The 13,820-nt window shown below is 41.3% G+C and overlaps 1 protein-coding gene across 6 annotated transcripts in view; it reads left to right on the forward strand.

The window, feature by feature from the left end:
- The window catches only part of LOC121270758 (elongation of very long chain fatty acids protein 5-like), a 63,647-nt gene that overhangs the window by 41,447 nt on the left and 8,380 nt on the right, over positions 1-13,820 (forward strand). For 4 of the 6 annotated variants that reach the window (XR_005941602.1, XM_041176160.1, XM_041176159.1 and 1 more), the window contains one exon: positions 1,789-2,497. The exons of the other annotated variants lie outside the window; for them this stretch is intronic. Coding sequence is in view for 3 of the 4 variants with exons in the window: in XM_041176160.1 (XP_041032094.1) it covers positions 1,789-2,343 (555 nt within the window). In the remaining variant the exon portion in view is untranslated. Of the gene's footprint in view, positions 1-1,788; positions 2,498-13,820 lie in introns of those variants that run through there. 6 annotated transcript variants of the gene reach the window in all.

Here is a 13,820-nt window from a genome sequence, read left to right on the forward strand (position 1 = left end):
AACCCTTCCCTGACATAGTGTTCTTCCAAGACCATAATCCTGATTATTACCGGGTAGAGTGGGAACAGGCAGTTTGTTGCAGGCTAAAGCTTGTATGCTGTTCCTTACTTCTCTGAAGAGAAGTTCCAGATGGACTGTGAGAAATTGGTGTGTTTTTAGGGAGTGCAGTACACCTAAATTGGGAGGGGGGAAAGTAATGTCAAATTTAAAAAAGATACAATACATCTCAGGATTTGCGAGAGTTAAGATGGATAATTCTCATAAATTCATTCTACACTAACTTGTTTTTTATTCCCTTTTTTTTTGCTCTTTTCCAATGCACAATCATTCCCCAACTACTGGTTATGCCACACAGTAACCTAATATTACTGGATGAACAAGACTGAATTAACTCAGCCACCATTTCTCTCTGTTTCTTGCAGAAAATGTGAGAGTTCTGCTTATTTCTCCCAGATCGCTGAACTGGGACTGGAATTTGCCATGTGTGGGATTGCTGTGTGAATGTATCTCCTTAAACTCTGACCTTTTTGTGTACAAATGCGCTGCACTATCGGGTTCCTGCCATCCTGTTTTAAGTTATTACAGTGGAAGAAATGTTTGAAATTTTTCATTTCTGAATTTATCTAAAACATTAATTAATTAAACGCATATAGGGTACATGACTGGTAGTGGCAGCTTATCAAAAAGGAGTCGCCAAGTGTAAATAATTCAGTCAACGTGTGCATGCATTATATATCTCTTCATCCTAATTCATGGAATCATGCAGCACAGAAGCAGGTGATTCAGCCTGTCATGTTTGGGTCAGCTCTTTCAAAGAGCTATCCATTAGTTGCCTTTCCCTGCCCCTACCCCACAGTCCCACAATTTTTTCTTTTTTAAGCAATATCTCTTTTGAAAGTTACTGTTGATTCTGCTTCCACCCCCCACCCCCCCCCTTTTGGGCAGTACATTATAGATCATAACTTGTACAAAAAGAAAATTCCCCTTATCTCCCCCAACTTGTTTACCAATTATCTTAAACTTGTGTCCTCAGGTTACTGACTCTCCTGCCAGTGGAAACAGTTTATCCCTACCTACTTTATCAACACCCCTCATAATTTTGAACTCTTTTATTAAATCTCCCCTTAACCTTCTCTGCTGTAAAGTGAACAACCCCAGCTTTTCCAGTTTCATTGTTTATTTTTGATAAAACAATGAACTCCCCCATTTGTGTGTTTAATTTTCATGCCATGTCGTTTAACGATGCAGAAGTTTTAAAAAAATAATTTATGGGCTGAGAGTAATAAAAGTGTGATCATTTGTTTGAAGCACAGCTAGTTTTTGTGATTGAATAGCATGGCTGTGGAGATGGTATTGCAGTCAGGATCTTGTTCCAATAATGCTGTGTATTAACTGTGAGCTACAAGATGTAACTCAGTCACAAAATAATCCACACCTGTATACACTGAACTTGCAGTTACAGCCCTTGGTAACACGCAGTCATGTCAAGTTAAAGATTACAGCTACACTGCAGCAGAAAGTGAGTGAGTTGTGCTGTGAAAGACAGTTACAATCATTATTAGGAAAATAATATAACATAAAAGCCTCTGGTTAAATAATTTATAGGTTTAAATCCAAAAGTCATCTAGTTTCACTTCAACCTAAAATGTATTTTCATAATTATGTTGCTAGAAGTCAAATTAATTCAATTTTCTTAGGCACTGTCATTTGTTAAGTTGAACAGAATGTGATTTGAATAGTTGCTGCTTACAAGTCCATGTAAATGTCTGTGTTTGTTAAATTCTGCAGATCCTATTAGTCTATAACATGGCCTGTAGCATCATGAGCCTGTACACCACTCTTCTCTTTCTGCGTGGCCTTAGCATCGCAACTTCCATTTTTCAAAAGGAGTTCTTTTCAGAACTGTACCAAGCCTACTTCATGTATTGGGTGATAAAAAACGTGGAACTGCTTGATACCGTCTTCATGATCTTAAGGCACCGAAAGCGTCAGATATCCTTCCTACACATCTATCACCATTGTAGCATGCTGATCCTGAGTGACCTGACCTATCATTACTACCCTTGGCCAGCCATCGCTCCTTTCCTTGCATTTAATTCATTTATTCATGTCCTCCTGTATTTCTACTATGGGCAGAGCGCACTGAACCCGGTCCAGCGACCTGCATGGAAGAAAAGAATGACCCAGTTACAAATCCTTCAATTCCTTGTGGACTTGATTCTTGCAACATGGGGATACCTCTTTCATGGATTTTGTATTTACAGTATCATGTATGGTTTGACAATGCTGGGACTATTCTTAAACTTTTATCGCAAAGCTTTTAATTCCAAAAAAGCTACCTAAATGTGCCTATAATTGAGAAGTTTGACTTGAATATTGTTTTCCTTTCCTGTAATTAAAGGTCCAGCCAAGTGTTAATATTTAAATTGTTTTAAAAGTGTAAACAGATATAATTTGATGCGATTTCAACAAATAAATTGTTTGTGGATATATAAAATAGAATTATGCATGTTTCTTTTTGGCGTGGTCTTTACTCACTGATTAGGGTACTTTGCTTTGTCCTTGCCTATTGCTATTATTGTAACTTTATATTTTAGAAAGCTTCCCATGCTAGGATAGTCTGCCGGCACTTTATCCTGCGCTGTTGAAATGATTAAACAGAAACTGGTTTGAGTTATTCCCCATGAGATGAGTTCAGGCCTTGCTATGGTTGTCAGTGTGAGAGCATGCCAGAGAGTTGACACTTCCCAATAGTAAGGGTGGGAAATCCTAAAGTGTGAGTCAATTGATTTTATACACTTCTCAGCAACTGGTTCCAGAGTAACATTAACAGAAACTTAAAACTCTCCGGAGGAGTAGAGTAAAAGTCTAATAATTGCCTCTTATGCTGTTTCCCTGGGAGACCTGATGGTTTTCTGCTGAAGATGGGGCAGGAAACAGGAGGTAACCTACCGAGTTTCCAGGTAATAATATGTAATTCTAATATAACAATTAAACATGCCAACAGATGTACTTTCATGATTCAAATTGATAACTTGTGTAACCAATTACTTGTCTTGAGGCTATTAATACTTCACATATTACTGTCAAGAATTTCATATTGATGAGTAATCACTTTATTAACAGATGGACTGTAAGTAGGTCTGAATCATCTTGTTGTACATTGCAGTTGGAGACTGATCTCTTAGTAAACTCCAGAATAGGTTATTTCATAGAATATTATACATCCCTACACTTTACAAACTTATACATAATTCCATACCATCCGGTCTCCTACAGTAGGTTTGGATTAAACTCCATTTTGGAACTTGAAACTTTCAAGTAACTGACCATGTCTACTGTAGTGACTGGAGACTATTGTTGACATTGTTCTCACACTTGGATGAACTGCATTTGGCTGGGTTTTTACTCTCATAGCAGCTGGAGGTTCATAGGATGCAGTGCCCTGGGAAAGATGAGACAGCAGTCTGAAAGAAGAAATTTGAGGAATTGGGTTTCACTTAAAGTGTAAACCTTCAGGGGTAGTAATCTCGAGATTATTTCTGGCTCCGTTTGCTGGATCAGTTGGTTAGATATGTCAATACAGACTTGAGAAGGGAGGTTTTAGGACATTGGAAAAAGCTCTGTGTTAGGAGCACTTGTTTAGACATCTATGATCTTCACCTGAATAAGAGTTTTGTTCTTTACTCATTCATGGGATGTGGGTGTCGCTGGCTGGGCCAGCATTTATTGCCCATCCCTAATTGCCCTTGAGAAGGTGATGGTGAGCTGCCTTCTTGAACCACTACAGTCCATGTATTGTAGGAACACCCACAGTGCTGTTAGGGAGAGAGTTCCAAGATTTTTACCCAGCAACAGTGAAGGAACAGTGATATATTTCCAAGTCAAGATGGTGTGTGGCTTGGAGGGGTACTTCCAGGTTGTGGTGCTCCCATCTATCTCCTGCCCTTGCTCTTCCAGATGGTAATGATTGTGGGGTTGGAAGGTGCTATCTGAGGAGCTTGGTGAATCCCACAGTGCATCTTGTAGGTGGTACACACTGCTGCTACCGTGCATCAGTGGTGGAGGTAGTGAATGTTTGTGGATGTGGTGCCAATCAAGTGGGCTGCTTTGTCCTGGACAGTGTCAAGCTTCTTGAGTGTTGTGGGAGCTGCACTCATCCAGGCAAGTGGGGAGTATTCCTGACTTGTGCCTTGTAGATGATGGACAGGCTTTGGTGCCAATATCCTTGCAATGAGGGTTATCAGGGCAGTGGGGATGATTTAAACAAGTAAAGTGGATAGAGTAGGAAAAAAATAGACCGACAGGAAAGAAAATTAATAGCAGAAAGATTAAACCTATCCTGAACAATATTCTTTTCCTGATATTATCTGGTAAGGTGCATGTAAATGAATGGTAGAAGCTGTCACAACAATTGAACTCAAGGTTGTTATGACAACTGGGAATTGCAGTGTAATGAGATGTCAGAGTTACCTTAATGATGAATATGGGTACTATGTATAAGCATTTAGTGTACATACCCAACTCACAGGAAAGGACAGTTTGGAATTAAAGGAAGTTAACCCCATTGGTCCAAGATAACTTTTCTGACAAGTTAATTGAATGGAAGAATATTGTGCAAAAGCAACAGAGAATGTTTGGGGTTAACTGCCAACTACCAGACCAAACTCAACTTGGTCTATGAAGAGGTAAGGAAGATACAGATCTGTGCAAATAGGATGATTGTTCTAATTGATTTCACCAAACTAATCACTGGGAATGCACAAGCAGGCAAGAATCTGAGCTGGCCAATATGACACATGACTGCTTTCTGACCTGTTGTGTTAGAATATTGCAAGAGGTACCTTTCAACTCATCCAGTTTAGCCTCAGATGGCATTTTAATTCAACCTCCTCACTCTCAGGCCAGCAAGAACTGGATCTCTTGGTCTCCGAGATATCCTGAAGCATCATAAAAGGCAGCTCTCAGAAACAGCTCACTGGATCATTGGATCTTTTGCTGTCTCATTTGCCAGAAATGTTTCCAGCCATTGGCCTCTGTGGAGCTCCACTTCATTCTCTATTTTGGATGGAGAAAGATTTGGAAGATGAGTACAGCTGGTTGTTCTCTCAGAATACCACAGGCGAGTGCGATGGTGTTGTTGGAGCAGGTGTGAGGGTGGGGTGGGGGGGGGGCATAGTCTGTCTGCTGCTGACCAAACCCAGCACACATGGTCTACAGGCCAAGAATAACTTTCCAGGACCTAACTGAGGAATGGAGGAGATTCCCAATGAGGTGCTTCCCTATTAGCACCAGTAGAGCTGGTGGAAGGATGCTGCTCCTCATGTGAGTGCTTGAGGTGTTCATGGCTGGTGTGTTTTCTTTAGATTCATGGGATGAGAATGTTGCTGGCTAGACCAGCATTTTTTGCCCATCCCTAATTGCGCTTGAGAAGGTGGTGGGCTGCCTTCTTGAACCGCTGCAGTCCATGTGGTGTAGGTACACCCACAGTGCTGTTAGGGAGGGAGTTCCAGGATCTTGACCCAGTGACAGTGAAGGAACAGCAATATATTTCCAAGTCAGGATAGTAAGTTCTTTGGAGGGGAACTCCTGGGGGAAGGGCAGAGGCAGGGACCTTTGTGGAGATGTGCTGACATCCTGAGTAAGGTCAAGGTATCCTACTCCCATCAAATCACTGATAATCCCTTTGGGCTGGGGTTTACCATTTACAGATCAGCTGAAGGAGAGAAGGTGAAGAAAGTGATTAATCTCTCCAAAGTCCCTCTCCATTGATCCATCATTCTCTGCTTTCTGAAGCCCAGGGTCTGCATGGCAGCTGATTGAGCGCCCATCAAAACTGAAAACCATGTCTGTGTGGACTTCTACAGTGCTGGTTCTACGGCAGCATTCCTGGAGGTTGTCGCACTCTCTCTAGGGTAGACTAAAGAGTGGTGATGCCAAGCGAGAAGGCACCACAGAGGCAGACGCCTCCACACACCCAGCTGCAGTTGATGAGATACCTTGGCCTAGCCTCAAATACCTTCTGAATTTTTCTGGGTGTGACCAGCAATTTTCCACTCATGGCTGGGCCCTGGATGTCCCAACCTCGTCATCCTCAGCAGAGCTAGGAGATGGTTTTGGCCTCCAGCAAGACCTCCCCTGCCCATTGTCCTGGATGTTATTGATCCCACACTATGGGCTGGAGTGTCTCTCAGGGGATTGCCCTCTTTCAAGGTCTGGTCTTCTGCAGGAGCCTTTTGTTGGGGAGTTTTTTGAAGAAAGAGAGAAGGGAGTAGAGTTAAATGTCAGAGAGAAGCTGCACAGGATCAATTAACAGTCTGGAGAATACACACTGAAGTTGCTTAGCTTGTTGCATGTGAGCTGAGTTGAATGAAGGGAGCAAATAACCTGCTTGGATATGCCATCAGCTTCTCTGATGTTCATGATTCAGCCTGGGCCAATGATCTCTAGTGCTTCCTGCTCTGCCTGTGTGAGGCCAATGACGTTGGGGTCTCCTTTATCCATGTTGCCCCACTCCCTGCCATTGTTTGGGGTCTTCTCCTGCAAATGAGTGTATGTATGTTAAGAAGGTGAATGGACATGTATGAGGTTCATGCACATAGTGGACACACTATGTGTATGGAATAAGCAAGATGGAACAATGATGGGGAGATGTTGACTGTAAAAGGATGTGTGTTTGTGACTTGAAATGAGTGAGGAAGGGTGGGAGCAGCTGGTGGCTGTGAACGTATTAGAATGTAAGAAGAGAATGATGGAAGTGTGTGGCATGAGGCGAGAAAGGTAAGAGGTGAGCGTGTTTGGAATGAAAAAGGGAGGTGTGTCTTTGTGTGTCCTTGCATTTGTATGTTGAAGGAGGTGATAGTTATGACCTCCGTTCTGTGGGTGTTGGTGGAAGGGTTGTGAGAGGTATTGAGAGGTAGAGAGTTGAAGAGATGTAGACACTCTTGCTGCTTGTCAGATCATTGAACCTCTTTTTACTTTGAACCCACATCCTGGCATTGACCCTCAGCCACCTCAGGGGAACAGTACTTCCCCTTTCTTTCACTCATTTATGGGATGTGAGCTTCACTGGCAAGGCCAGCAATTATTGCTATCCCTAATTGCCCTTAAGAAGGTCGTGGTGAGATTCTTTCTTGAACTACTGCGGTCCATGAGGTGTTGCTATACCTACAGTACTTGTCGGGAAGGAGTTCCAAGATTCGGACTCAGTGACAGTGAAGGAATGGTGATATATTTTCAACTCAGGATCGTGTGTGGCTCGGTGGGGCTCTTGCAGGTGGTGGTGTTCTCATGTGTCTGCTGCCTTCGGTAATAGAAGTCACAAGTTTGGAAGGTGCTGTCGAAGGAGCCTTAGTGAGTTGCTGCAATGCATTTTATAGATGGTACACACTGTTGTCACTGCATAGGTGGTGGAGGGAATGAACGTTTAAGGTGGTGGATGGGGTGCTGATCAAGCAGGCTGCTTTGTCCTGGATTATGCTGAGCTTCTTCAGTGTTGTTGGAGCCACAGTTATTTGTGCAAGTATTCCATCAAACTCCTGACTTGTGCCTTGTAGATGGTGAACAGGCTTTGGGGAGTCTGGAGGTGAGTTACTCGTCACAGGATTCCCAGCTTATGATCTGCACCTATAGCCACAATATTTAATGGCTGTTTCAGTTAAGTTTCTGTTTAATGGTGACCCCTAAGTTGTAGTTGGTGAAGTCCTCACTTCCTCACTCACACCACCAGGGATGTATCAGGAAAATGATGGACAGCCCTTAGGCTCATGTCTGCAGCCAACAAATCTTCCGGAGTTGATAATGCAAAACACAAGCAGGGTGCAACCCCGCTTTAAGAGGTGCATCCCTGCTTCAAGTTGAGGTCATGGAAGATGCTAAAACTTGTACAGGTTACATGGACAGGTGGCCCAGACCTGAGGCAGTTGGAAAGGCTGCCAGCTCTTCATGTGCTCCTGAGGTCCAAGAATTGAAATGGCCTGGGTTTTAATCCACAAATTCATGACAGTTTGTTGCTGTTTCCGGTCCCTGCATATACATACAATACCCACCAGAGTTAAAATCAACCCTGTAGTTCCTATGGAAAAAAGGGCTGGATGGGCCAAATATTTCCTTAAACTGTACTTTGTAATGATTAATTGAGGTTTCGTTGTTGCATGCCAGCTTGATTGACAAAAGGTCAGAATGGTAGGCTGGCATTAATGTAGGCTCTGGAGTGTTTGCAACAGTAGAAATGTTTTTGACTTGTGACAGATTTTTTTTAACTTTCATTTTTGATTTGCACAGACAAGTCAAGCAGCTAAATTGCTGGAAGCTGTTTCACTGAGTTTATTTTCAAGGATGGAGCTAATGACCATTTTTCCTGTGTGTGAAGGGATTGAAAAATCTTCTAGTTAAATGCATGCAGCATACACTGAAAAATTCAGTAGTTAGCTTTTTATAATTCAAAAGAGTTAAGTGAGTTCCATGGAATTTTTTTTACATGTATCTGGAGAAGTTTCATCCCAAAGTTCCATCCCAATTTTCTGTGGGCATTGGTTACAATTTGCTCATTGCCTGTGTATTTTGCTTCTTAATATATTTATAGTAACAATGCAATACTTTATTTTATGGTTTCAAGCCCCGGGTAGATGACAGATAGTGTATTTATTTTGTGTATACATGGAATTTCCCTGGAGACACCAAATCACCTCAGTTTAAAATTTACATGTTTGGAAATGGTTGATAGAAATGGACACAAGCCAGCACAAAGCATTGCAACACAAAACATGTACAAATTATATATTTTTAATATTCTGAATTTATCCTTGATTTGATATAACCCCGGAATGAAGCCAGCCTGTTGTCTAAATATATTATGCATTTATAAAGTGATGACAAAATGAAAATGTGCAGCCAGTGGCTAATACACTGCTTTTTGTTGTTTTTATTATTAACTGGCCTTTCAAAATTTAGATAAATGCATAGCCAGCCCAGTTTCTATTCTCTTCCATTATGTAAATGTATTCATCTGAACATTGGTGTTTGCATCATTCTGATCAGGAATAGCACATTTCCTTAATGATTGACATTAAATATTTCAATATTAATCTCACATTATTACATAAGTTCATCAGTAAATGTGTTAAAATCTTGTCCTTTGCATGTTAACTATTTGTCCCAGTAAACTGTGTTTAATATTAACTAAAGATTCTTGTTGAACATGAACTGAGGTACAAATATTCCAAAGTGATCATTTTGGTCACACCTTTGGTACTTACACTCCAAGTATATTGCTGATGTGAACAAAGTACTTACTAAGAAAATGACCAGTTGTTCAAAAGAATTATTTAGCATGGGAAAATTCAGGCCTTGGCGCTGCATGTGCTCTGTTGGAGTTTAGGCTGTGGGTTTGAGAGACAGCATGCGTAACAAGTGAATTCAAACCATTTTATTTATTTATATTTTTATTATTTTGTGGGATGCAAGTGTTGCTGGCAAGGACAGCATTATTGTCTATCCCTAATTGCCCTTGAGAAGAGCCACCACCTTTAACTCTGCAGCCCTTGTGGTGTAGATGCACCACCTTGCTGTTTGAGAGAGATCCAGGGTTTTGACCCAGTGTCAGTGAAGGAATGGTGATATAGTTCCATGTCAGGTTGGTGTGTGGCTTTGAAAGGAACTTGCAGGTGGTGGTGTTCCCATGCAAATATTGCCCTTGGCTTTATAGGGTGTGGATTTTGAAAGCACCGTCAAAAGAGTGTTGGTAAGTTACTGCAGTGCATCTTGTATATGCTGCCACTGTGAGCCAGTAGTGGAGGGAGTGAATGTTTAAAGTAGTTGATGGATGCCGATCAAGTAGGTTGCTTTGTCCTGGATGTTGAGCTTTTTTGAATGTTGTTGGAGCTTCAGTCATCCAGGCATGTAGGGCGTATTTTTATCACACTCTTGACTTGTGTCTTTTAGATTGGGAGCACGCTTTGGGGAGTCAGGAGGTGAACTCACTGCACAATTCCCAGGCTCTGACCTGCTCTTGCAGTCACATCATTTATATGGCTGGTCCAGTTAAGTTTCTGGTCATTGGTATCTTCCAGATGTTGATTGTGGGATTTCAACAATGGTAATGCTGTTGAGTACCAAGGGGAGATGGTTGGATTCTCTCTTGTTGGAGATTGTTATTGCTTGGCACTTGTATGGCAAGAATGTTACTTGCCACTTATCAGCCCAAGCCTGAATATTGCCTAGGCCTTGTTACATTTGGACATGGGCTGCTTCAGTATCTGAGGAGTTGTGAATGGTGCTCAGCATTATGCAATCATCAGCGAACATCCCCACTTCTGACCTAATGATGGAAGGAAGGTCATTGATGAAGCAGCCGAAGATGGTTGGGCCTAGGAACTCCTGCAATGGTGTCCTGGGACTGAGATGACAACCACAACAATTTTCCATTGCACTCAGTTTGATTTCAACCAATTAAGAATTTAAGCATTACCTTTCAGTAACACTAACTTGTGATTGGTAAAATGCCACGGAAAAGTATATTTTTGGGAGAAGTTTCTAAAGGAGGAAGTGCTGGAAGGACATAAGGAGATGGAGTCATGCTGAAGTGTGTAGGAAGGCTGTACTTGGAAATAGACTGAAAAGTGTTTCAACTGTTAGGAAACATGACCACATTAGTTAGTGATGGGCTGAGTGTAAACCTGTGTTTTTTTCTTCTGTGTTTGTGTGTTTATTGCTTATAAAATATTGTGGACATACAATCTTCCTGTGATCAATTGCAGGTTACTTTGTTGCCAGTTTCCAGTAATAATATTGTCAATGCTCTTCTGTGAAGGTTCTGCAGTAATCTACGTTGTCAGTTTAACATGGAAACTTGCAACAGACTTAGCAGAACTGATCTGAATAAAATGAATCAAATAAAATCATGCTTGTTTCACTTTGATTCATTTTTGTTTACTATCATGGTACTTGGATCCTCCATGACACTAGCACCTCACAAAAACATATTTACAATATGACCTTGACCGCAGATATTAAACACAGATCTGTGTTTAAAATGCTGAGACCAAAAAAGACTTGCTTTGACAAGAATCCCAGTATATATAATTTTCTAAATAATAATTTAAAAAAGCAGGGATTTTAAATCTGTAATCTAATCTCAGTGTTTATGACACTGACATTCATACTAAAAGGTTCACTCTTGTGGCTGACAATGTCATCCGAACCTTGTAGTTACTCCCTACTGTGTTATTCTATAACAACTCCTCGCAAGTGTGTAGAAATGTTACCATAGATGTCATCATATAAGTTGACCCTTGAAGCCTCGAAAAATCCCTCCAAAAAACTGGGGTTGACTTATACACTGAGTATAAAAGTGCCTGCTGTCATGGATGTGGGTGGCTGCCATTTTGAAATGTCATTGGCATTCAATGCAGAATGTCTTAAACTCCTGCGCATCTTTGCAACACAGCCCATATCGCCTGCTTGAGCTTTTGCACCCAGTTAAAAAATGCTGCTAAGTAAAACATAGATTTGTGGGTAAAAAGTTGAGGCTGACTACTAATGCGAACATAGCATGTTGTTGCTGAAAAAGGGGGGGTCTTGACTATATGCTGAGTATATGCAAAAATATGATTTTTGGGGTTGGAAAAATGGGGTTGTCTTGTACACCGGGTCAACTTATACACCATGATTTATGGTATCTCTGCCAATTTTTTCATCCTGTGACTTTATTGCTGAGTCCAGTGATTGGCATGATGTAAACTTCAGATTCACGATAAGGATAAACTGTCCCAATTAGCTTCCCTGCGTTAAGGAAAGGAAAACTGTGTGGGGTTGTAGTCTTGGTTGTTAACTAGCAAATCCCATTGGAAGTTCGAGTATATGCAGATCTCATGAGAAGAGCGTTGAACTCAAGCTTTGATAACATGGATTGATGGCCTGACTGCACTTACTGCCTAGGTTCACATATGAAGAATGACCATTTGGGTGAGGCTCTGTTGTACTAGCCCTATCCTCAGGAAAGAGCTAATGCCTTCTGGAGAAGGATAGTGAATCAAGAGGAATTGCTGGGGAAGAAAGTTTTATATGGCAACTATAGAACTGATTTAATATGTCTGCCTGTTGTGACTCCATTGTGTTGCATTGCAGAGTATAAGGATATAGGCTAGCATCCACATTTCTCCAAATACCAAGTTTGTAGTTTTGGTTGCACTATCCATAAGGAACAAGAAGTGAGGGTTAGATGCTTGTGCAGAATGAAAAAGAAAGGTAGGCTGCATTATTGGGTTTCTTCACTTGCATGCGTATATTTACCCATTATCAAAGGCCTGGCATTTCTTCCATCCCACTAAATTACAGGTGGTGGTGTAGTGGTATTGTCCCTGGTAATCTAGAGACCCAGGGTTACGCTCTGGGGTCCTGGGTTCAAATCCCACCATGGCAGATGGTGGAATTTGAATTTAATAAAAGTCTGGAATTAAAAGTCTAATGATGACCATGAAACCATTGTTGATTGTCATTAAAAAAATGCATCTAGGGAAGAAAATCTGCCATCCTTACCTGGTCTGGCCTACATGTGACTCCACACCCACAAGCAATGTGGTTGACTCTTAAATGGCCTAGGAAGGGCAATAAATGCTGGTCCAGGCAGTGATGCCCATATCCCATGAATGAATAAAAAAAAAAATTAAAGTACAGTGTGGTGTTTTGGAGCAGAAGCTTAATTGAAGGGTAGCAAGATAAATAACAGGGGGAGGAGAATAAATGGGGAATTAGGTTCTTGAATGGGTGTAAATTGTTTTGTAAAGCTGGTGGGTCAAAGTAGATCCATTTCTCAAAACAGAATTAATTTATACCCAATTGATTATTTATACAAATTACTTTCTTCAAAGAGAAACTTGAGATTCATAAAAGTAATCACTGATAACACAGATCAGGTCATGTTAAAAAAGAATCCATTGTAACAGATCAGATATATTCATAATTTGATCTAATCATCATTGAGGAACACCTATTCCAAAACTGTAGAAAGCAATGTAAAAATTCCTTATTAAAAACAGAATATGCTGGAAAAACTCAGCAGGTCTGGCAGCACCTGTAGAGAGAGACACAGAGTTAACATTTCGAATCCGTATGACTCTTCCTCAGAACTGAAGAGGTAGAAACGTGATGGATTTTATACTGTTTAAGAGGGGGTGGAGCAGGTTAAGCAAAATAGAAGGTCGGGGAAGGTATGAGCTCAGGAAAAATTTGACAAAGATGTCATGGACACAAGACAAAAGCAGTGTTAATGGTAGCGTTAAAGACTAAAGGTGTTGATGGTGGCATAAGGGTAAGACAGCAGAATGTGTTAATAGCAGAAAAAGGGTCTGCACTCTGTGAAAGCAAAACAGAAGAACAAGTGAAAGATGGACTTGTCGAGGGGGAAGAGGGGTTGGTGGTGGGACAGGGGTGGAAATTGCATTGAAAAAAGGGTCAAAAGGGGGGAGAGAGTTCATGGTCTGAAGTTATTGAACTCAGTGTTAAGTCCTGAAGGCTGTAGAGTGCCTAATCAGAAGGTGAGGTGCTTTCCTCCAGTTTATGTTGGGCTTCACTGGAACATTGCAGCAGGCCAAGGACAGACATGTGGACATGAAATTAAAATGGTGGGTTGAAGTGGCGAGCGACAGGAAGGTCTGGGTCATGCCTGTAGACTGAGGGAAGGTGTTCTGCAAAGTGGAGATGGACCATGTGAAGGTGAGAGAAGGGTAGAAATTGGAAGCAAAATCGATAAATTTTTCCAGGTCCAGACAAGGTCTATTTTGCTCTACCTGCTCCACCCCCTGTTAGCAGTATAAAATCCA

This window comes from Carcharodon carcharias, chromosome 28 (assembly GCF_017639515.1).
Source record: "Carcharodon carcharias isolate sCarCar2 chromosome 28, sCarCar2.pri, whole genome shotgun sequence".
NCBI classification, from domain to species: Eukaryota; Metazoa; Chordata; class Chondrichthyes; order Lamniformes; family Lamnidae; genus Carcharodon; species Carcharodon carcharias.